At 47.2% G+C, this 25,530-nt stretch overlaps 1 protein-coding gene across 1 annotated transcript in view; it reads left to right on the top strand.

The window, feature by feature from the left end:
* The first annotated feature begins 1,816 nt into the window (after window positions 1-1,816).
* Window positions 1,817-25,530, top strand: part of tmeff1a (transmembrane protein with EGF-like and two follistatin-like domains 1a) — a 59,499-nt gene continuing 35,785 nt past the window's right edge. The window contains exon 1 of the mRNA XM_037083020.1: window positions 1,817-3,361. Within this exon, the coding sequence (XP_036938915.1) occupies window positions 3,205-3,361 (157 nt within the window). The 5' untranslated portion in view covers window positions 1,817-3,204. The remainder of the gene's footprint in view (window positions 3,362-25,530) is intronic.

Raw genomic sequence — 25,530 nt, 5'->3', positions numbered from 1 at the left:
CTGGTGGGTTTGGCGGTTGCCAGGAGAGCTACCAACTAACAACCAGGAGGTACTTGTCTGACTGCATTGTTCCAAGTGTAACGTTTGGTGGAGGGGGGATTATGGTGTGGAGTTGTTTTTCAGGAGCTGGGCTTGGCCCCTTAGTTCCGTGAAAGGAACACTGAATGCTTCAGCATACCAAGAGATGTTGGACAATTCCATGCCCCCAACTTTGTGGGCGCAGTTTGGGGATGGCCCCTTCCTGTTCCAACATGACTGTGCACCAGTGCACAAAGCAAGGTCCATAAAGACATGGTTGAGAGAGTCTGGTGTGGATGAACTTGACTGGCCTGCATTGAGTCCTGACCTCAACCCCATAGAATATGAGGATGAATTTGAGCAGAAACTAAGAGCCTTCCCATCCAACAACAGTGTGTGACCTCACAAATGTGCTTCTAGAAGAATGGTCATAAATTCCCATAAATATATATATATATATATATATATATATATATATATATATATATATATATATACAGTATATATAATATTATACATAGTATATATAAAGTTTGTATCCTAGTTATTCATATTTATACACTTTAAACATATTTTTAATCATATACATAAACATTAATTGTGTTTATGACTTTTTTTAATATTATTATATACATACATACATATCACTATATTTCCTGTTTTATTGTTTTATATATGTCAGTATTTTTGTTTTATTTCTTTTCGTTGTGTGTTTTATTTGTACAAACATTAGATGAGATAAAGTCAGATGACTCACGTATAACAGATAAAAATGAATAAAAAAACACTCAATCAGAAAAAAAAATCAATCAATAGACAATAAACTTATAGAAACGCTGAAATCTATAATAAACGTCTGTTTTCTCTCCCGGACGCGGCCACGATTCGTCCTGTTGCTCTGATGATGAACCACTGCACCACAGTGCCTTGCTCAGAGGCACCGTGCTCATTACTCTGGCTCAGAGTCAGTCAGGTGAAATAAATCAGGGACCACTTCTTTATTTCTGCGGCGTCGCTCCCTCCACACCTTCTGGAAGCTCTTTAACCTCGTCCAGGAAGCTAATCAGCGGCGTTGTGAGTGATTTAGAACCGGGCCGCTCCGCTCTGCCGTCTGGCAGGCGGTGATAGCACCCCGGAGAGCTGTTAGAGCCGCCGGCGTGGAACCAACCGTGTCCAACAGCACCGCAGAAGGCCCAAATCTACTGGTGCTGCTGCTGTGTGAGAGGACGGAGACACGACACACTCAGCAGCTGGACCGAGAGGTGGCGGGACAAATTAGTCCACTAGTCCGTCTTGGTGGAGCGCCAGCGGCGTCCAAAATGGATCTGTGAGCCAATCTGAGCTGTGTAAATATTAATCCAGTGGACGTGGAGAGTTTAATGAGTCGTGTTGGGTTCTGTTTGAACAACCGGCTCAGAACCTGCACATGATGATTCAGTGCTGATGAGATCTTCTGTTTGAGTTCTGGGATGAAACACAAACTCTGAAACAGTCGCAGGTTTTATGTAAAGAAGATTTAATACATGAAGACTTTAATTTGTCTTTAAACTATAAACCAAAGACAGAGTTCCTCTGAAAGGCTCCCGGTCCAGCCATGACTGTACTGATACACGAGCATTAAAGCATAATGAAATCTTCCTTTTTACCAAAAGAGAAGAATAATCACTGATTTAAAATCTTTAAACAAATCTGCTCCTGTTAACTTTAGCCCTGTTTCACACTAATAATCCAGGAGAGCTGTTAGCCCCGGGCTAAAGGGGGCTAACAGCTCTCCTAGCTCAGGGCTAACAGCTCAATTAGCTCAGGGCTAACAGCTCTCCTAGCTCGGGGCTAACAGCTCGATTAGCTCAGGGCTAACAGCTCTCCTAGCTCGGGGCTAACAGCTCTCCTAGCTCGGGGCTAACAGCTCTCCTAGCTCGGGGCTAACAGCTCTCCTAGCTCGGGGCTAACAGCTCTCCTAGCTTGGGGCTAACAGCTCGATTAGCTCGGGGCTAACAGCTCTCCTAGGTCGGGGCTAACAGCTCGATTAGCTCGGGGCTAACAGCTCTCCTAGCTTGGGGCTAACAGCTCCCTTTAAAGAGGAAGTTCTGGTCAAAGCCGAGCATGTTAAATGCTCCTGCTTCTCTTCTTCGTTGGTTTTACTAAAAACCACACCACCATCCTCTGTAGAAAATCTATATGTGGCGGCTCATGTTGGTATTGCTGGATAATAAATGAACGTGTGGGAAACACTGCTGATGCCAGAACCGGTGCTGTGTGATGAATACAGATTCTGTCTTTCTGGGCGGGTCTCAGTTTAGACCTTGACGGGCCTGTGAAGGAAACCCTGCTGCTGGACCCTGGAGTTCTCTCTGAAGGACCCGGGTCAGAGTCCAGAGAGTCCACTAACAGAAACAAGAACAGGAGGGTCCACAGAGCCCCTTTAATATTCTGGTGCCGCCCGGTGAACTTCATCTTCTGTTAGGAGAGTGTTGATGAAGATGAAGATGTAAATAATTATGAAATGTGATGTTTGCATTAAACTCTTCTCTCTCTGACATTTTGTTTTATTGTATTTTTTTTTCTTTTTCAAAAGTGTGCGTGCGTGAGCGTGCGTGCGTGTGCGCGGGGGCGTGGAGGGGAGTGTTGCGTCCTCTCACGTGACCAGCCTGTCTGTCCGCTCCCGGTCCGGGTCTTTGTTGTGGTTGCAGCTGCTGCTCTTCTTTTTACGCACCGCGGCTCGCTGACGCGCCTCTTCACGCACCGCACCGCACCGCACCGCACCGCACCGCAGGAGCTCCGCGAGAATCAGCCCGACCGGCAGTGAGGACGAGCCGGGTAGCTGCGTGGCGCGACACCCGCCACAGACACGCTGCGTGGCTCACATCGAGCCAACAAAAAAAAAAAAAAAAGAAAGGAGAAGACGCGGAGGTTCGGTGCGGAGGTTCGGTGCGGAGGGCGGACGGGACGGGAGAATGCAGCCGCTGCCTCCTCGGCTCCCTCTCTGGACTCACCGGACCGCCTCCTGAAGCAGCTCCCCGCACATTCCTCCATCTTCCCCGCACACTGCGCGTCTCTCCTGCGGGAGGCAGCCGGGCTGCTCGCTGTCGGATTACACCACATTGTTTGCACGCCTCCTTTTTTTTTTCTTCCTCCACCTGAATCGAGACTTGCGTGATTTTGTCCTCCTTCATCCTCCTCTTCATCATGGTGTCGGGCCCCACGGCTGGAGGGAGGTGTCCCGGCGGGGTCTTCCCGTACCTGGTGTCCGCCTGCCTGCTGTCCGCGCTGCTCCACCTGCCGGAGGCTCGGGCGTCTTATTACCCTCAGAGCGGAGAGTGCAAAGGGAAGAAGGACTGCACAGGTAGGAACTGCTGCTGCACCTCCATCACCTCCATCACCTCCACACAGGAGCTGTGTGCTGATACCAGAGCCTCCTGCTGCTCCTGCTGCTCCTCCATCACTCTGCTGTCCTCACAGGACGGTCAGTTAGTTTCCTGCTGACAGAAACCACCTTAATATTCCAGACTGTGACCTGAAGGAGTTTATCGTGATGTAGCAGAGATATCTGCTCGATATTTATCAGACAAGTTAAATATCGGCCGATAACTGTTGCATCATGGGTAATCTGCAGGTAGAGCTTATTACAGACGGGTTTAGTGCAGCAGTTGTGATTTTTGTGTGTCTGTGTGTTTGTGAGTGCTGGTGGAAGTTTGTGTTGTTGTCTGTTCCTCAAGACATCGTAAACTCGTGAAATACTTTTATTTCTGCTGGAACAGCGGACGCCGTCTTTCTGTGCCACAGATGTAATGTTTGACTTGTGTTTCACGTGTTGCTGGTGGGCAAATACACAGACAATTAAGACAGAGAAGAAGAACAATAACTACGCTGGTGTGACGTTCATGAAACCAAACTGCTGCGGCCGCGTTGAGCCGAGCCACACTGGAGCTGTCTGCGCTCAAAATGTTGGCTTCTATTATTGATTATTGTATTGGTAATCGTCAGTTGTCATATCGGCTGAAAAATATGATGTTTCTGTTCTGGGACGAACCACAGACTCTGGAAATATGTAGAAAACAGAATTTTAGAGGATTAACACGTAAAGACTTGGATTTGTTCTATAAACTGTAATCCACATGAAATGTTCCCCATGATGTCACTGATCACGCTCCCTCCACACGTTCACTAAGCCACAAAGAAATCATCTAGTTTTTTGTTTTTCTTGTCTCCTCCATGTGTTTGTTCACTGGAGGCTTCAACTGTCCACGTCTCACTTGTGTTTGCTGGTTTTTGGACCAGGACTGTCTTCATGACTGCCTGTGATGTCACTAATCAGGCTCGTTGGCCCCGCCTCTTAAAATCAGGTCTTCAGTGAGCTCCAGAGAAACTGTGAACTGTGCTGCAGACGTTGCAGACGTATGGGAGGCATTTCATCTGCTACAGAGGGAGTCTGCTGTGATCATGCAGCTGTGTGAATGATCATTTATTGCATGTCATGATTGTGTTCAGGCCTCACAAGTGATTTGTATGGATTTTGATTTAACTTGAAGGAATCAGTGAGCTTTTTTTTTTTTTTTTATGAACAATCTTTTCATATGTTTATCATGTTAAACACCAGAAGTGATGGCACCTCCAGCTTCCTTAAATGAGGAAAAATACCTTTTGAAGTGTATTTTGTGTTATTAAAGATGTCTCTATGTTGGTGCCTCGATGTTGAGCCTTGAAAATATCGATGTTGGATGTGTTTTTCGACCGTGTCGTCACCCAGGCATCTCGGGCAGGTTGGCAGCGAGCGTCACCATTTTGGTGGTAACTGACTCCGTCTAACTCCCAGCATGCAAAGGGGCGGAGCTGAAGCGAGCCGCCTAGTTAGTTAAACAAGCACACCTAGCTGGATGCTACTGAGCTAGCTAAGAGAAGCAAATGTCACCTCAGGACACGATACTCACATTAGCATTAGCTGCAAACAGTGAGCAACAGTCGGCACAGGTTTGTGTTTCTGTTCACGTTAGTTCAGATTAAAAATCCTCCAGAAGCTTTCAGCAGCACGAACACGGCGGAGGTGACGACCAGCGGCTGGAATCAGCTCAGGTGACGGCGAGCAGACTGATGTAGAAGTAACTTTAAGGGAAAAATCTTCGGCCTCGTCCAAACGAATTACTGATATTTTCACCCCATAAAAAAATGGACAAACCAAAAGAGGAAGCTGATGAATTATTGTGGACGGACACTGAGGTGTAACGTCATCGTCACCTCACACCGACACGCAGAAACCAGAATGAAAAATGACCAGAAGAAGGCGTTCTTTGAAACGAGAGGCTACAGGAAAATGTTTGTTTTCTGCTAAATGTGGTTATAAATCTGAGAATTTTCTCAGGATCTCGTCACAAGGAGCAAGTTTATGTACGAGGAAGCTTTTCTGAAAGGTCGTCGTAATATTCTCAAAAAACACCAGAGAGCATGACGAGTAAATACACGTGAGATCATGGAGGCGTCTCACTGTCACTGATCAGTCAGTCGATCGACGTTCGTCCTGCGTATCGACGACTCATAAATTCATTATGGAGTTCTTCCTCTTCAGCTTTTATTAAATATGTAGAGGATAAAAACAGCCGTCATGTAGATGCGCTGGCTGTCACTCCGGGGCGTCTGGATGAACCCGCCTCGCTCCTGTTTTATTAATGAAACGCTGAGTCGCCTCCTCTGCTCGGCACGTTTGTTTGCATTGACAGATGGAGCAGTTTTCCAGGCAGACGAGCTCCACGATCCTGATCCGGGCTCTCCGACACGCCTGCACAATGCAAACATTATGCAGAGGCAAAAATGAAAATGTTCCGAGTCACTAACCAAACCCAACACTTCCATTCTCAGCACAGAGAGTTTAATTCACACAGTTCACGCTAAGCAATCACCATGTTGCACTCGATAGCAGATAATTGACTGCGCTGCTCTCAGAGAAAACAGAAGAAAAGGCGGCTTTTAGAGAGTCGGAACAAAATGGCATGTGGCACTTTGCAGGGAGCAGCAGGCTGCTGTGTTCAGGGTTTGACAGGAAAATAGATCCCCGGAGAAGCATCGAGCATTCATAGCACGCCATTATTCTCCGCTATTATGACTGCGCTGTAAAACGTAGCGTGTGGAGCGGTCGGGCAGAGCGCTCCTGACGTCAGCGGTGGATCCCTGAAGGCACCATAACGTTTGTTCTGCCGCACAGCTAACGTAAAGAGAGAGCCGGGTTCTGTTCTGTGGTTCCTGTCGACCCGACCGACCCACTTCCTGTCTGTGGTGGATCAGGGTCCCGCTGGAGATGAAAATATCTTTGAAAACTCCTGAGAAATATTAAGTTGATATTAAAACAGCAGCTGTAGTTTCAGGAGGAAGTGGTTGAGCTGCTGAACACGATGTGAAAACAGTGAAGCTGCTCAGCATGTGTTGATAAGTGGCTGATATTAGACGCAGCCACATGATGTGCTGCTGCGTCCACACGAGCGTCTCCGTCATGAGTCTTGAGGGAAGTCAGCATTTAGTTTCTGTCCTATCGGAGATGTTTAAATGAGTCTTGAGTGAAACAGAATCAGAGCGGGGTTTATCTCGCTCTTGATTTTACGTCCTGTTGAACATAAACTGTGTCAGATGAGTTTAAGATGGAACGAGCCGGATCAAACCTCCCCGAGGCCCCGAGGCCCCGAGGCCCCGAGGCGTCCTCGCAGCGGGTCCCTCTGTCAGGTGAAGTCATCCACACGGTGATGGTTCTTCACCGACTCACCAGCAGCACAAAGAGGACAAACAGTCATCAGTGGACCGTCCCCGTCCGGAGACGAGACGTCATGTTCGGCGGGAAACGATCGGTTATCGACGTCCTGTCCGGCTCCGGGTGGAAACACGGCGAGAGCAAATGAGATCGATGAGTTTGAATCTGTGACATTAACGCGATCGTGTTCAGCCGTCAGCTGCTTCTGCTGCGTCCTCCACCCGTCGTCTGGTTCTGATCTGGTTCAGCTCAGATGAAACGTTCAGTGGAGTTTTCTTTCTTAATAATTGTCCGGTTGTTTTCCAGTTATCGTGTGTCAGTGTGTCCTGTGGTCGTCCTGCCTTCGTCCTGTGTTCCTGTGTTTATGTCTCTTCTCTGTGTTTGTTTCACAGTTAAGCCGTCTGGATTCTCTCTCGCTGGCTTTTTGTTTATCTCTGTTGTCATGAAGCTGATGGGTCGGATGTTTTTACAGTTTAACAATAAACACTATAGACGGGAATGAAACAGTAATCTTCAGTGCAGATGTCAGAATTATTAATCACCCGAAGCATCTTCTTCTGCATCATGTAACATAAAAACCAGTTTCTCATCGGCTGATATCAGAAACCTGTTCGACATACCTGTGACCTGCACACTGACTGGTCTCTACTGTGTGACAGTATGAGGATGTATTTGTCTTCATGTTTCAGATCAGTTTCAGGAGTTTGCAGCGTGGTACCAGGACTGGTGTTGGTCCTGGTCCTGACTCGGTGTCAGTTTACCACCCACAAGCAGCTCGGTCATCGAACATGAGAGAAACTGGATGTCAGTTAAAAACAAGCTCAGGCTCGTCTAGCGTGGATGATTCCGTCAGTAGATCGTCTCGGCCCCACTGCTTCACTTCAGTAATAAAATGGCAGAAGTTGGTAGAGAGCCCAGATGAGCCCAGATGAGCCCGGATGGGCCCGGATGGGCCCAGCAGGTACTGCGAGCAGTTATGAAGTGAAGGAGTTTAACTTCAGTGTTGTTTCTGTGGTGATGTCTCCTGCAGACCGTCTGCAGTGTGAGTGTACACAGAGACGGTGGAGCAGTCGTGTTGTGTTCCAGGACAGTCGGGACGAAAGAGAAGTGAAATCCTGCTGACTATAAAACACGATGTGCTCCTGCAGATCCTCTCAGAACACTTCCTGTTCACTCAGCGCTCACACGTTTCCCTCAAACCCGTCATCGTGACGTCGAGTGGAAGGAAACTCACCCGCTCGACAAACACTCAGTAGCCGGCGTGATTAAGACGCGGCGACATTAACAGATGAATATTGATGTGGTGTCGACACTGTTTACAGTTCACACCCTGCTGACGCTCTGCCAGCAGCTGACGGAGGAGAGAACTGATCAGCTGCTGTGAGGCCGGAGACACGGAGCTGACGGAGCCGGAGAGCGTTTACAACAACACGTGAAGAAGAAGAACGAAGAAAACATATTCTTCTTCTTTGTCTCCTACCTCCTCATTACCTCCTTCTTCCTCTTCATTTTCTTCTTCTTCTTCGTTAAAACACAGGACAACATTTTATCTTTACCTTGCTGTATTTTCTAACCAGCTCCGTCTGCGGCCGGCTGGCAGGACGCGGCTGTGTGGATTCTGGGTGACGCTGCGTGTTTGGACGCTGGTTAACAAGCGTTTTATACGTCGTAATGAAGCAGAAACAAACAGATGAGAACTGACACAATGTTCTGTCTGCTCTCTGCAGAAACAACAGCCACAATGTGAGTTTGTTCACAGCGCAGCAGGTTTCTACATATCAGCTCCTCTCAAGTTTTCCATGCAGATGCTGCTGATCGATGGCACGTCTTCCTTATTGAACAGGACGACGTGCTGGGTGTCTGTTTGTGTTTGAACGTGTGAGGAGCTGCAGTCGTTTCTCATTTATTCACGTCAGATCCTCCCAGAACTAAACTCCAGATACTGCAGTTAAAGTTTGTGTCTGCAGGAGATTTTTGCTCTCTAGTTGTGAATATTGACACATTCAACTGTTTCTGGTGTTTCACAATCAGATTTTTGGGGGGTTTGATGACAGCAGCAGTTGAAAAGCTGCCCTGTCGTCGTCTTCTGGTGCACTCAGGGGTTTTTATCATCATGACTGTGACTCATCAGTTCTTCTGAAGTCACATTTGTCGCCACTTCTTTGTTTTGCAGTAAAAATTGGATCCGGGTTCATTTTGTTCATTGTGTCATTAAACAACATTACCGATGATGATTAATGAGACACGCGGCTTCTGACCTCACTAAAGGTTTATACAACTTTTTTTGGAAACAAGAGAGCAAATTAAAAAAAGACAGTTCACCCCGACATGAAGACGAGTCGTTATCTGCCCGAGTAACTCGCCGTATGACTCAGGATGAAGATGTTATCATGACACGCTGATTCTGCGATGATCGATACAAGACACTCCTCAACTGTACGTCCTGATATCATGATGTAAAAAACACTCTCAAGCTTCATTAAAACCTGAATCAGCCACCAGCTGCTCCTGTTTACACTGTGCTGATGGACGAACAGACGGTCGTCGCTGGACTTTCAGACTGGAGGAAACTGAAAAATGTGGTTTTCCTCGGGCAGGTTCTGATCCTGTGAGGACTGCGGGTCTTTATCTCCTCACCTACTGCTGATGGAGCTTTTATTAGTCCACAAAACATTTCTGTGACTTGATTTAAAATGTAATAAACAACCAAACAAACTTAAAATGGCTCCAGAAGCCCTGAGATCCCAAAACTGATGTGAAAAAAAGACGTCATTTACACTCTTTTCAAAGCAGAAACCTTCAGTTTAGCTTCAGGTGGGGTCACCTTTTCACTTTGGATGAACTGTTCCTTTAATGTGTCTTCAGTGGTGTTTGTGTGTCTGAGCTGAAGAGTTTCAGTCTTAACGAGATGTGAAGGTTTGTAAGAAGAGAGACGGACGAGTTTTGAAGAGTCGTCGGTTCCTCGAGGTCAATCCATGAAAAACACTTTCACCACCTGCTCGCTCACGTTGAGTCCGAGCGTCTCGACACTGAGATGCCGGGACGCCGTGTGTGTAACAGATTATATTTTCAAGGCCACATCGGATGAACTCGTCGACTGTCTTTCCACTGATGCCGGCTCGGTTTCTCGCGGTGCTGCTCCTCTCCGGCAGAGAAGGAATTATCCACCGATCACTTTTGGCAAAGCAATTATCTGCAGCGCCGCGGGGCGACAGGCGCTTTTAATTGTCTTTCATGAGGCCATAAAAGGTGTTTGTCAACTGGCTGGATGTGGACTTTCTAAATCTGCGGCGCATCTCAGAGTTTAATTAAGCCTCAAGGATGAAACGCAGCGTAAAGTCAAGGTGCTCTTTGTGTCTGTCGAGGTCGAAACTGTCTGTCTGTTGTTGTTCAGCTGAAGGTCGGCAGGTCGAGTCTCTGCAATTACATTCACTCGAGTTAATCTGTGAGTGTGGATATTAAAGAATGTGGCAATTTCAGAAAAAGGCAGACGGGTCTTTTCAATTCGTTCCGAAGATTAGATCACATTTGAGAAGAGGCGCCACAGGTTTAAAAAAAGCTGTAATATTCTGACAGCAGGGCCCCAAAATCCTGAACAGTCACAGAGAGGAACGATCTCATCAAGCCTCCGAAACGTTCTGCAATTAACATGCAGTTTTCAGCTTTAATTTCACATCCGATCCTGAAGGTAGTTACACATTAAAACTGCCAAAGTCGTGTAAAGTCACTCACCTGTCTGTGGCCGACCAGCACATCAAGAGGTTCAGTATCTTGCCCAAGGACACTTGGACATGTACATCAGGGGAATCGAACCAGTTTCTGCAGACTCGGCCCCGATGATCATTTGGAAATAAAAATCAGAGGTTCAGCTCGTCTCTGAAGAGTGACAGGCTCCTCTGAGACGGTCGGACACTTTTAATTCATTGATTTGCTGTTTAATAAGTTGAATGAACTGAACATTGAGTCTGAAACTCTTGGAGAGCAGATGTTGTTCCTGTCTTGAACAGGCTCCATCACGTTGGCGGCTCTTGTTTCGTGGTGCTTCCACTGTGACGAGGAGGGAAAATCACCTGCAGTCATGTTGAGAAAGAAAAAGTGACGTGATAAATATGAAACCAGCTTCCTGTCCTTGATATCTGAGGCCGGCGCTGTCAGAGGAAACACAGGACGTCCGTCAGCGTCCACGATGACTCACAGTAAGGTGATCTGGCGGCTCTACAGGTGTGTCGCACCCTGCAGGCCCTCAGGTGCACCCGCCCTCCCTCCCACCACGCGCCCCTCCGTCGCCCTGCAGCGCCGGCTCTCCGCCGCCGTGACACACTGATGTTTGCACTTCAAACGGGCTGATGTCACTCAGCAGGCGCCGCAGGTGTGAACGCTTCGCTGTCTTTCATCTCACCTCAGATCATTTTCAGGGCGATTCTGCAGGAGGAACGTGACACTCACTTCCTCCTCTCTCCCCTCTGACACCTCCTCCACCAGGAGGGCCGGGGTCAGGGGTCAGGGGTCAGGGGTCAGAGGTCAGAGGTCAGGGGTCAGAGGTCAGAGGTCAGGGGTCAGAGGTCAGGGGTCAGAGGTCAGGGTCGGCTGCAGAGCAGCATCACTTCCCTGCTCAGAGACTCGTCTTTCTGATAAAATATTGATATTAACAGTTGATGTTCGATCAGTCAGCCGAGTAAAGAAGTGAACTGATACCTGAGCTCAACTTGTTTAAAGATCTGTGTGTCTTGCAGTGACGTGTCTCTGAATTAAAGATATGAATAAAATGTCCGTGAAAGAATGTTGATCACATGTTCTCTGAGGAGACGATGTCTTCTAATGTCTCGTACAATCGAACCCGTCTGACACGTTCAGTTTATAAAGACCTGAAACACAGAATGTTTCCTGCTCCTGTTGGATAAATGACTTTTATTACTAATGATACCATGTTCTGATTCTGATACCTGAACTTTGTGGATCAGCTGAACTGAACAACACCAGTGTGTTAAAATGCTCCTATTCTTTAACAGCTGCTAACAGTGTGAATGCAGAACGATTCTCGTTGCGTCTCAGCGACTGATGTGCTGCAGCAGACGAGTCAGAGCAGACTGAACTCTCTCGCCTGCTGGTCGCGTCCTTCCACCCACTCTGTGAGCATCAGCGCCACCTTTAGGTTCACCGTGTGTTTTTAAGATGAAGGTCAGTTCTAGCAGAAGAACCTGAAGCGTCTGACAGCAGCTGCAGCTCCGTTAAAGTTGGCAGCGTGACTGGAACATGAAGTGAAGCCAGACCTCCAGCGCAGCTCCCACAGCTTCATCTGAAGGCCTCTGCAGACATCAGGCCCAACAAAGACTCAGTGTTCAGGCAGGTTCGGCCTCCGAGGCTGAAGTCGGTCCAGACCGCCGCCCCCGTGTATACGAGGAGATCAGCACAGAGAGTGAAAGCATACCGCCGTGTACTGATAACGAATACCAGGTGCTGGTACCGTTTCAAATGTGAACGATACCAACACTCGCAGCCGTGGCGCCAACATGGCCTCTGCAGCAGAGACTCTGTCACGTCCACACTCCGGTCCGCTAACACGTCTTTATCCTCCTGGACGTTTGGGCGTCAGACCAAAGGAACAATTAAGATCTGGCGACAACCTCCAGCCCCTCGCTGAGAAAACTGAAATGATTTCTGTGACATTGGCGTAATGTGTGGGCTGTCAATTATGCGAGGTAATGCTGCGTGCGTCGATGGCTCTGTAGATTAGACGTGAATGGCAGATTTATGAAGGCGGAAGCCTCGTTTGTCAGATTTAGAGCGTCTCGGCCTGCACGCTGCCGCCGCGGCTCTGCTCCAGCCAGTGTTCCTCCCCGTGACGTGCAGGCCTGATTAAAGACGCAGGGCTCATCAAAATGCTAAATACAAGGGTGGTGATTTAGCATCCGTTTGCATGTGAGGATGGATCGAACAGCAGCGTGTGTTTCCAAGCTGTCAGGAGCCAGAATCACTTTATATCTGGGGTCAGCGACGGAGCAGTTGTTGGTCTCGACGAGGCCGACGCCAAAACAGTCGCCACACGGACGAGCGACTGGATCCGATGACTAACATGAGACCGGATCAGCTGCAGAATTATCAAATTAATCACAATCAGGTGACAAAATGTCTCAGCAGTAAAACGAGCAGTTTGAACCAAATCTCCAGATGATCTGCTGTCAGTTAATGTCAGCGACGTCTGAATCATCACGTTAGCATTTAGCACGAAGCTCCACTGCAGCTGTGAGCGCGGCGAGAAGGTGAGACGCACGTTTTCATGATGAGGTGAAAAAATGAAAACTGCTTGCAGTCTGTTATCCTGACAAAGTGAAATGATTTAAATGTGACTGAATCATCTGTGAAAGTATCAAATTAATCAAAATCAGCTGACGGATGTATTAAATTAATATGCTAGCAGACAAGTTTGTGACCAAAACGAGCAGAAATTTGAAGCAAATCTCCAGAAGAGACACGAAAGAAAATGTGAGCTGATGTCGGAACATCTGCTGAACGTGTTAGCAGAGTCACGTTATCACGCTCACGTTAGCATTTAGCACAAACATGCCTGGGAAGAATCTCCGAGCTGCTGATCATTTAATGAAAAGACGTCGTCTCTGGTTGTGCTGCTCCTCCGGCTGTGATGATGAATCAGTGCAGGACTCTCAGCAACATGTTTGTGATTGTGGTGAAGGGTCAGAGGTCACATGACAGTAATATTCCCTTCAGAGATGCATGAGAAGCCGCTGGGATGGAATGATGTGAATGAGATGTGTTTGCTCTCAGACCTCAGACTCCCCTCAGGAAGCGTTCAGCTCTGAATGTATTTACTGCCGAGAGCAGCCGCGTCCGTCCGCATCAGGCGCTCGTCATACGTGTTTTTGCCTTTGCTGTTTGATATTTATTCTGAGCAGCTCGTCCGTCTTTGTTCTCCTGAACACTGGTGATTTCTGCCAGACGAGCCGTGTTGAATCCACAGTGCAGTTATCGGTCCGGTCGGTTCAGCTGGTGTCAGTAGAGACGAGCGCGGCTCTCTGCGGTTCATCCAGGAGGATTTTAAACACCTCCATCAAAATAAAATGTTCTGATTTTGGTCTCCACCATCTCCTGAGGGAAACAGCTGGGACTGACAGAAGGAGTTCATGTGGAACATTTGCTGAATTTACAAGAAGGTCCAAATAATGCAGAATGAGTCAGAGACAGAGTTTCACAGAGTTTATAAAGTGTCTCCAACTCAACAACTCACTAAACTGACACATTTGTTAAGGGAGTCTGGTGCTGCTGTGGTGGCTGAACATCTCACTCACCTCGAGCTGTTTATCTTTGATAGATCACTCAGGACTGATGTTACTTCAACATCTTTAACATCACTTCTGATCACCTGTTGATATACAGATATTGATCGGTGCAGCTCATTTACTCAGACGCTCTGTTTCCATTCAAACACCAGATCTGCTGCCTCCACCGCAGATCAACACGTTTCCTTTTCTTCTGTGCAGCTTCTTCTCCACCACCAGCTGTGAGAAGGCTTTCTGCCTCCTAAACACAGTGACTTCAGTCTTGTCTGAGTCGTGACTGTCGAGCAGGACGTGAGCCGCCGTCAGTCTGTCAGGTAACTGCAGCTCATTAGACTTCCTGTTCCTGTCAGCTGACTCGTCAACCGTACGAGCGCTCTGACCTCCTGTGGTGAAGTCGCCGACGACACAATTAAAAAATCTCTCCAAAGGAAAGAAAATCCTGTGAAAATCTGCCGAATAACATTAAAGCCACATCTTCATTTGTTTTAAAGGTTTGATTTTTTTAAATCTAGATTTACATTCAGAGGAAGCTTTAATGATTAGCTGCATTTTAATGGGATTTTTTTCTTGCTGTCTTCAAAAAATAAAAAATAAAATAAATCCATGTATTAAAAAGCCTTAAAATGTCTATTAATATCATCAATTAATATTTTTAAGAAGTTTTCCCACAGTGAGTTAACAGAGAGCAGTTCTGCCTTCAAAGAAGTTTCTTTTTAATTAAGATTCAAAGTATAATATCATATTACTGTCCACAAATTCACTGATTAATGTAAAAACTGATGAACAGAAGATTAATGTTGAACTGAGGCAGCGACTCTGATGTGATGTGATCACTCTCACGTTTCTTTTAACCTTTAAAACCTTCAAACAATAAATAATTAATCATTCACGTCTCCTTCAAAACACACACAAACATTTTACCATCAGAATTGTTGGTTTGTGAACTCAGGCTCAGATTCAGGGCTCAGGCTCAGATTCAGGGCTCAGGCTCAGATTCAGGACTCAGGCTCAGATTCTGGACTCAGGCTCAGATTCAGGACTCAGGCTCAGATTCAGGGCTCAGGCTCAGATTCAGGACTCAGGCTCAGATTCAGGGCTCAGGCTCAGATTCAGGGCTCAGGCTCAGATTCAGGACTCAGGCTCAGATTCAGGGCTCAGGCTCAGATTCAGGGCTCAGGCTCAGATTCAGGACTCAGGCTCAGATTCAGGGCTCAGGCTCAGATTCTGGACTCAGGCTCAGATTCTGGACTCAGGCTCAGATTCTGGGCTCAGGCTCAGATTCTGGACTCAGGCTCAGATTCAGGGCTCAGGCTCAGATTCAGGACTCAGGCTCAGATTCAGGACTCAGGCTCAGATTCAGGACTCAGGCTCAGATTCAGGGCTCAGGCTCAGATTCTGGACTCAGGCTCAGATTCAGGGCTCAGGCTCAGATTCAGGGCTCAGGCTCAGATAGCTCTTAAATATGTGAATTTGTAATGTTGGATTATTTTCCCTCTGTGAAACTCCTGAAATCCAAAACATGGTTTAATCTGTGAATCGATTCATTTTCCACAAACTGTAAAGAAACAGTCTGATGCTGCGTTAATAATCAGTCCCCTCGTCTTCGTCCTGATCAACATGTTGACTGACCGTAGATCAGCTGAGCGCCGTCTTTACGTCACTCTTGCCTCGGGATAAAGAGCAGCGTCTCGCTGATGGTGATGAATGCTTCACGACAAAATAACCTGCGGAGGCTCATTCATACATTTATTTATTCTGCACCGAGTGATTGAACCAATATTTTCATGCCAGAGGTGATTCATAATTCAGTGCTGCTGTGTTTTAATTCTGCGGCCGTCGTACATCATCCTCGCTGCCGTGTGTTGGTATGCATGTGAGCGTCTCTGCAGCCTCCTTTTATTCTCCTCAGTCTTTGTCAGCAGGAGCCTCAGGAGCTCATATTCTCTGCAGGGTTTGTTGTGAAGCCATTAGCCGCCGCAGCTCTCGGGGTTAGCTTCCCCCCTCCATTGATCGTGGCCGGACAAAGAGCCCGGAGTCGGCCGGGGTCGACTCCTGTGCATCTGTGAACCCGGAGCAGCGTCCTGTTACCTCGCTGCCTCGGCTCTGGATCTCTTTGTGCACCAATTAAAATGCATCGAGTGCAAATCACCTGCCGGGGGGAGCCGGGGTCTGGTGTCCTCCGCTGTGCCCAGAATTGGAATGGGACCTGATTAGTCTCGCATCACAGACTCTGCAGGCAAATCCATTCAACGCAACAACAAGACGGGAGGGGGAGGAGGCGGTAAAAAAGCCCCTCACATATAAATCTGTCCCTGTGTCGGCTCAGAGTTCAGGATCCAGACGAGTCGGATGATCCGGTCTGAAGAAAGCTGCGTCTTTCAAACACGAGAGGACTGAGTGTCTGTGCCTCAACACACCGAGCTGCGCCGAGGACAGATTCATTTACCTGTGAACGTTAGCATGTCTCTGACATCACAACCACTTCTTCAGCCGTTCCAGGAGTCGTGTTCACTTCCTGCTTGTGATGCTTCACAATAAAAGCTTTTAGATAAGTGAATAACGCCGCCACATTAGCAGAGCTTTGTCTCGCACGTCATCAGTTACAGACGTGTGCGACACCAGAATCACACTTTACTATAAACTGATCAGTGTCCAAGTTGTAAAGTCAGAGTTCGAACAGTGTGGAACTAAAGTGGACTAGTGAGTAGATGAGTCTCCGTGTTCGCTGTGAGGACGTTTAATGTCCCGACAACCTCTGTAGTCTCATTCAGACACTTGTTAGCAACCGCTAACTGTTGTTAGCACATGAAGAGCTTCAGGATTAAACTGTGGGACATTTAAAACATGTAAATTTCAGACAATTTACCAGAAACGAATGTGAGAACGTGTTGACTTTGAGATGCAAAACTGAAACCTCCTTCCTGCAGCAGGCTGTTCACACAGTCTGGATGACTGTTTGATCATCCAGAGCTGTTGCCTGCTGTTTCCAGTCTTCATGCTAAGCTAGGCTAACCTCATGCCACCTCCAGCTCTGTGACATGCTCACACAGGACGATGTGAACCTGTCTCTCTCTGTCAGATGGTTTGTAGGAACTGAGCTGAAGCTCACGGCCAAGAATGTTTTCTATTCACCCCACGCTGCTCCAGACTGTTCATCTGCAGCTGTGCTGAGGGAGGAGGCTTCACACTGGACTGCTATCTGCTAGATTAAAAGGTTTTCCTGTCCGACTCTGATTGATGACTCTGAAAATGTCGGTCGGGCCCGTGAGTCTCCACTGTCTGCTCTGGATTTTCCATCAGTTTGTGGTTTGCTGCTCGCCACTTGTTTATCACACTAACTCAGCTTCTCCGGCTGAGCTTTGATTCGTCCAGCAGGAGGCCGACCTCAGCGGGAGTCTCCAGCATCTGAGAGCTAAATCTCTCTTTTTGTCTTCCAGAGGAGAGAGCGATGTCTCACGTCAGGCCGAAGCTGTAAAATGTAATCGAACAGCGCTCGCGTCGGGTCGTGTGATGCTGCCTCAGAATCGATACCAGGGTGAGAAATTTTCCATCTCGGCGGCGCTGTTAACACGCCGGCGGGGAGATTTATGTAATTGCTGATGTTAGGAGAGGATGAGGTTAAAGAGTGAACGCGAGGAGGGAAGACGGATGCTGACGGAGTTACAAAGAGAAAACTGGAGAACTGAAACAGAAATTGTTTGTGTGTCAGGAGTCTTTGACTTGACGACGGCTGCTTTAAACAACACGGATCAGTTTTATAACGACGCTGTCTGAGCGCATTGTTCCCGCCTGCAGCTGAATGACTCTCTTTGTCTGGTCTTTGTTTCTCAGGCACCGCGGGAAAGAGCCTGCGACAGATTTGGGGTCGGTCGCGGGCTCGTGGCGTCCTGACAGCGGCGACCACGAGGCTCATGAACAGTCCCAACATGCAGCGAGGCCGTAAACACTGTGAGAGAAACGTCTGGGGGAGGACAAAAGCCCCTCTGAGCCTCTGTTTGGCTCCGTGTGCAGACTCTCTGAAGAGCTTTCCACAGTTAAAGCAGCACTTCAACACAAAAATAAAACAGATTTATTGCAGACGCAGCCTGCAGACGGGGGACTGGAACCCTTCAGTGCTGTGAAAGTGATAATTAACAGCAGAAAAAGTTAAAGTTTACGTCCCCGGGATGTTATTGATACTGTCGCCGACTGCAGTGGGAACATGAAGTGAAAGACCAACATTGTCTCATGAGCTTAATGTTGTTGATACTCGTCCTCAGTCTGCTTTAACTTTATTTAAAGAGTCAGGTAGTCGTGCCGTCCAATCAGAGGGGTCGCATTCGAAGGCAGCGTCGCAAAAACAAATGGTGTTTGCGTTCATGTTGTTGCTTTTGTCAAACAACAGAATTAAAGAGCGCAAAGTGTCCCGCGGTTACAGGTCCATCACTGGAGACCCGGTTGTGCTTCCTGGTGATCCAGACAGATTCTGGAGTGAATACGATCCTCAGCTTCTTACCAGAGAACAGAAGCTACAGGGCGCCTCCTCCCTCCTGAATCATAAACCACAGTCACAAACTGAAACCTGCTCTCTGTTGTGTTAATTCACTGGCCGTCATCCTACTGAGACAAATTACACTGTACAACGTTACGGCGCTGTAATTATGCAAATTGCACAGCGGTCTGCGGGGGTGGAGGTTGTTGAGGATGCCCATCCACAGCCGGCAGCAAGGTGACGAAGAGGAGGAGGAGGAAGATGAAGCAGGTTTATGGTTTTACAGCTGTGCTTAAAGGCCGGAAACATCTGGAGGCAGAGAGACTAACAGCTCATCAGAAGTGCTCATGTGGATCAACCTGCTGCTGAAAGACCCCCAACCGTCCAGAACAGTTCCTGCCATCAGCAGCTCTTCTTCATTTATTTATTTATTGTCTTCAGTTTGTCTCCATGCAGCTTCACCACCTCCAACATGGAGGTTTTGTTTTCACCTGCTCCTGTTTGTCGGCTGGTTCGTCAAAAAAACTACTGAGCTGATTTCTAAGAGAACTTGGATCCAGGATGAGTCTCAATACGGCTCTTTTTTAAAAATTTGATAACTTTAGTGACTAGTTACTTTGCTCGTTCAGGCAGTTTTATCATGTACAGGCTGTTGTAAGATGCTGTTGTAGGCGGGACATCACACAGACATTTTGGTCTCGGGGATCTTGATGAAATAAAGTCAGATTGCGGTGGCTGTGAACAACAGGGGCGGCTGTGGTGACATTAACCTTTCTGAAGTTTTATTCTCAGCACAGTGTGAGCGTCTGTTTGGCTTTGAGACGGTCGAACTCTGTCCGCAGCGAGACCTCTTTAAATGTGTCAGCAGTGAACAGACTGGACAGAAGCCTGAAAGCTGCCACCCAACACAGCACAGAATGAAGTGGCCTGCGGTTCTTCTTCCTCGCCGCCTCGCCGGCTTTCTGTGTTTTGTTTTTGTCGGCCTGAGTGCCTCGGCCTCCCGCGGTGCTCTGAGCAGTGAGCTGCATTAGACGACTCGGGCCGATCCAAAAGTTTGGAAATCCTCTCAGCAGCTCGGTCACATCAAGTCAGCAGCCGGAGGAGCGCAGGGAGCAGCTGGGTGGAGGTTTTAAGGGTTAGAGACGAACGGCTGACTGAGAACCAGCTCATTAAAAAACAATTAGGCAGCTCATACGTTCACCTTCAAGCTCACACAGGCCTCTGAACAAATGATTCAGATCTGGGTGAAGATACGAACAGAGAGAAGCAGCTAACCTGGAAGTTAGCATCGCCGCCGCTGATCATAATGCAGCCAAACAACAATCGCTAACTGTGTTTTCTGATGTTAACACACCTGTGTACACCTGTCTCTGCCAACAATCACAGGCTCCTCCCTCACGTCTCCCCCGCCGATCGAAACATTCAGGACGGCGTTCGTCTCCGTGATGTTTTGAGCAGTTTGTGGAGAGCCGACATCTTTTCTGCTGCTCTCGTGTGACTGTAGTTGTTCTCAGACGCTGCGTGACGGCTGCTCTTATTGTACAGATAAAAAGTATGAACACACACACACATACGCACACACACGTACACACGCACACACACACAGTTCTTATTTTTAATGAGTCTTAAATGGCTGCCTGCCTGAAAGCCGTTTCAAGCAGCCTTCTGCTTTCAGTTTAGATAATAGGTGTCAAAAGTCAAGTCATGACACACACACACACACACACACACACACAGTGTTTGCTGCAGACTGGACGCCCTCGGGTCCGTCGGCCTCTGAATTCTCTCAGCACTCAGAATGTTTCATAGTCTCCTCGTCTGAAACCGTCCTCGCTTTCTGTCGGATGTTTAGAAGCTGTCATGATTTTCTCCTCACTGCTTCTCTTTCTGGCGTCTTTTCAGACTTTCTGTCATCGTGATCTTGTGAATGAGACCCGTCGACACCGGATCGTCTGGTTGAATAGGTTGAACGAAGCTTAACTGTTGCTGCAGTGCAATAAGAAAAATATGCGCGAGCTCACATTTTGTCAGCGTTTCCAGTCGTCGTGGGCAGAGATGAAACAGTTTCTTTGAGCGTAATAAACAGCTGTGCAGAGTTTTAGCATTTAATAAATCTTTAAATACATCTGTGTGTTACTGCAGCTCGACTTCCTGGACTGATTTCATTGGCTCACTGGTCGCTGACGTACCTCCTCCATAAATACAGTCCGAAAGAGTCAATCAGGCCAGTGAAGCTAAACATTAGCATGCTAACATGATTACAGTGACAGTGCTAACATGTTGATATTTAGCATGTTTAGTATTCATCATGTTCACCATCTTAACTTAGCCTGTAAGCATGCTAACGTTCACTATCTAGCACTAAACAGCCAGTTGTTGCTCTCCAGCTAGCTTCAACGCTAACTGCTGCTAATTTAATTCCACCTGCTTTATAAACAAGATGCAACATGTGACAACGTGCAGCTGCTTCCAGAGTTTGTGCTGAGTCAGAAAAACACATCCTGCTGAATACAGAACCGCTTTAAAACCAGGTCGGCTTTGTAAAAGTCATGATGCCGACACACTGAGCCGTCACTGCTGTGGTCAAAGACACGTTCGCCACCTTTAACACATATTTACAGGGTCCATATGTGGCACAAAAAAAGGGGCTTAAAAAAACTTGTTTTTGAGCCAAACCTGAACCTGATCCCCGTCTGCTTCCTGCCTGCAGGTCCTGCTGTTCAGCGCTCTGTGGGGTGAAATGAAATTGGCCGAAAAACACTCACCAGCCTGCTGCTTTTATTGCATATTAAGGTGAGCCTGCATAATGGCGGCGTAAGTCAGGCAAAATAAAAGCACTGCCTGCAAATAAAATAGACTCAGATTTACAGTTTGAAGTGCTTTATGTCGGCTAATAGCTTTTCCATTAACAGTAACAACACAAATATGGAGAGCGGTGAATCAGGGAGGAACAGCAACAGCTTTGTGCTGCTGTAAAGACGTCTCTCTTTATTTCCCCTGCACTTTTTATAAGAGCACCATTTTGAAATAAAGCTCTAAAAGTATTAAATGGCTTTTTGTAAAATCTGTTAAATAAGCGGGAGTGAGCAGAGGAGCCGTCTGACGAAGTCTCTCTGCCTCTGCTCACTTTCATAAACGGAATATCTGCTGAAATATTTTCTCTCCACAATAAAAAGCAGTGAGACAGGAGCCATCGTGTTGTTTGTTTATGTCTCTGCATTAATGATCATAATGACTCCCATCATTAGGATCACGAGGAAAGCAGCACATGGAAACGCTTTCATAAAGAAGGATGATTTTAATAGAAACGTAATTAAAGCCTCGTCAGATTGAGGCGGTGGAGAGCTGCAGCTCGGCCTGGTGCCTCAGCCAACACGCTGAATGTGAGCGCTGTCGGCTGTGGGCGAGTGTGTGGGCTGTAAAATATATAAAGTACATTTCATTGAGGTTTTATTTCATGAATGCGCTGAGCTAGATAATGTGTCGGGCTCGTTTCAAGCCTCGGTCTGAAGTCTGTCTCACCTCGGAGGTCCGACACAGCTGCAGAGACGATGACGACACAGAGCAGAAATCAGAAGACGTCGAGTCCGTTCATGTTGTCCTGCTGAATGTACGAGAGGATAAAACTGTGGTTTTCTTTTCCCTGAGCTGAGGCTTTTATGAAAAAAGTGTTTTAAGCGTATTCAAGGTGAACTGGACTCGCTGGACTGACTTCATCTATTGTCCTGGTTCTCTGTGGTGATTCCCTCCGATACGTTTTTCTCTTTCTGTCAGAGGTTTATTTGGTTTGTTAAACCATCAGACAGCAACAGAGCCGATGCTGCAGACTGTGAGCTGCAGCTTCCAACATATTCAGCCTGTCCGCTCTGCCCAACGAGCCCAGAGACACTCTGGTAGCGACGAGCTTCTGTGGAGGATTACTGACCTGAACAGAGGCTGAAGAGGTCGGTGTGTTTACCAGGAGGACTACAGCTCACAAACAGCTCGGGTGGGTCTTGTCATTTCCTCTTTGTAGGTAAACACGAACGCAGAACCGTTTTTTATTAACACGAGTTCTTGTTTCTGAAATAGACTTCAGATCGAGTTCGGTCTATTTTGTATAAATTCGGCTGGTAGCATTTAGTTTTCCTCTGTTGTTCTGACACAGACGTCTCTGCAGGAGGAGAGAAAACAGACTTGAGGTGTAAAATCATCAGAACGTTCAGTAGATGTTGAGAGGCGACCGTAAACATAACAGTTATTATCCTGCAGCAGGTTAACCGATTGTTCTGGTGTTGACTCATGTACGACACCTTCAAGGTAGAAAACGTGTTTATACTTCCTGGATTTTCTCCTTGATTGTTTGAAGCGTTCCAGGTTTGTCCAGGTAGATTTGGGAGCGACAGTGTCTCTACGCTCTGCTGCCGGCGATACGAGGCCTAATTGTCTCGTCAGTAACAAACCAAACTGACCCGACTCGTCTTGGAGAGACTTCCCTGGAGGTCAATTACTTCCTGCTCTGCCTCAGCGTCAGACTCCAGAATGAAGCTGGAAGCAGTCTGTCTGTCCCTGTGATCTGCCGGACATGAATAAAACATCAGAGCTGTTATCTCCTTGCCTGCTCCCTCTGCGGCCCAGGTGGAGATCAGTCCGCTGCAACAGCTGATGAAGCCAAACGAGCCGAGCGTCTGCCGGGGCCTCCGGGCCGGCTCGCTCTGCCTTCGAGGAAAAAAAACACACAAAACTGGACAAATTAGTCCCAGTTAGAGAGGAGGAGGAGGAGGAGGAAGGCTGGGTGGTAATTAGGCAGCAGGTTCCTCTGCAGCAGCTGCTCAGTGTCGCCGTCTCGGCCGAAGTTCAAATCACAGAAACATCATTTTTCATCTTGTCTGTTACTTGCTGGCCTCCGATACATAAATGTTTATTAAACACTGAGGGAGCTTCACCAGGAAACCGTTAATTCAGTTTAAAGTGGCGGGTTACATAATGCCTGACTTTTATTATGATATATTTTGTGTATATTATGAAGTTGTGGGGTCCTGTAGGAGAAGGAGAAAGGACAACATGAACCATCACCATGTTGAAACTCTCTGCGTCTCTACTTATTTATGATGTTTCAGTCCGAACCTGATGAAGATGGAACAGAATCTAAAATAAAAAGAACACACCTTCTCTTTTCCTGAAGCAGCCGGCAGGTATTCAGCTGTCTCACGTCAACAACATGCAGCAGCAGCAGTGTCGGGATGATCGTCACGGACATTCAGAGATGATGATTTTATTAGCAGATCTGCTGTTTGCGCGTCCTGTAGCGTGAAGCAACACGATCTGAACTGAGCTCGTGTGGAAAACAGTCAGACACGTTTTAGTGGAGCCGGACGATAACAACACAGTTCTACCTGTAATAGAAACAGTAATAGTGGAATTAACTATTCCAGTATGTCTAGTTAACCCAGACTACAGGACAGTTGCAGGATGTAAAGACGTAACTCACATAACATCCTCATCATCTGCCACATCATATACGTATGTCAACATAATGGAGGAAAGTCTTGTGAGTGATCCGTCCAATCAGCTGCTGGCGTCAGGTCAAACAACCAGGACGCCAGAATTAATAATAGTTAAGTTCGACTTAAGCTCCAACTTGAGTTTGTTCTTCCTCTCTCGTTACGACGCTGTGCTGATGCTCTGGTCAGATTGAGGCACAGACGCATATTTGGATTCAGATTCTTCCTGTGAAAAATAGCCGATTTTGTCGCCACTAGAACGTCTGGAAATGTCTGAATCCCAACAGAATACATTGGAAAAAGGCTCCAGGTCATGATTCTGTTTCCTGCAGTCTTGATTCAGTTTTTGTGCTTTTATCCGAGAAGATTCCGAAATAATAATAAGAAAAATAACACTGAAATACTGAAACCAAAACACTGAGCTGCAGGTTTTTTCTTAATAATATATCTGTCTTAAGTAAACTTACTGAAGGCCAGCGACGGTCGAGAAACTAAAACCCAAACAGAATAAGAATGTGGGATATTCAGGCTGAAGGACGTCAGCGTCGCTGTGTTGTCTGTAGCAACAAGGTGGATGTAGAGGAGGAGGAGGAGGAGGAGGAGGAGGAGGAGGAGGCGGTCAGGGTTTCATGTTTTATTCAAGCAGCCGAGGAGAACAGAGAAAAGCTCTTCACACAGAAAACTCATCCAGCTGCTGCGGTCAGGAGGTTTAAAATAGATCCAGGAACAAATGAACAACAGGAGCCGAGCGGCTCGCAGCGTTTAGACTTCATGAGTGTGAACAGAGCTCACGTCCGTCTGCACGCTTCAGCCCTGCTGCTGCTGCTGCTGCTGGGACGGCTTCTCCGTCTCTTTTACACTGTTTGTTCTGTTACTGGCTTCACAAACAGTCACAATATTCTCCACAGTCTGAGTCCACACCAGACTCCAGTAAGATTTTTAAGGATTTTATTCCGAGACAACGTGAAAACTCGTCTCACCAGATAAAAACGCGTCACGGGAACACGTTTACAGTTTGTGGCTGTAAGATATTTATTTTATTAATCGCTCGTCTGATGATGACAAAGTAATGGACCACAGATATGAACTGAACATGTGCGAGTTCTGGAGTGGTGAGCTGCTGAATGACGTCAGCTGAGAGGTAACTGAAGCTGTCAGATAGATGTAACGGAGTAAAAGTACATCAATGTTGTATGAAGGTAGCCGACGTGCACTTAGCTACACTCCACCACTGTGATAAGTAAATCTGTGTGTGTGTGTGTGTGTGTCAGTGGATGCTGGGCAGGTGTGAACGGTGCTGTCTGCTGGCAGGTGAGGTCCGACTCTGTTATTCACATGATGTAATGAGGAAGCTCAGCAGCTCGTCTGCAGCGAGCAGCAGTTGGATTAACACAAACCGTCAGTGAGGTTTTTATTGGAGCAGCTGTGACGAGCTGCTGTCTCACCATCTTGTTCCTTATTTACTTTATTTAAACGACACAGATAAAAATGTTCCTTGTAACTTTGGCGAGGAAGCTGGAACGAGCGGAGACG

This window comes from Acanthopagrus latus, chromosome 21 (assembly GCF_904848185.1).
Source record: "Acanthopagrus latus isolate v.2019 chromosome 21, fAcaLat1.1, whole genome shotgun sequence".
Lineage (NCBI taxonomy): Eukaryota > Metazoa > Chordata > Actinopteri > Spariformes > Sparidae > Acanthopagrus > Acanthopagrus latus.
The sequence above is the reverse complement of the archived record's forward strand: the minus strand, read 5'-3'. Positions and strand labels throughout refer to the sequence as shown.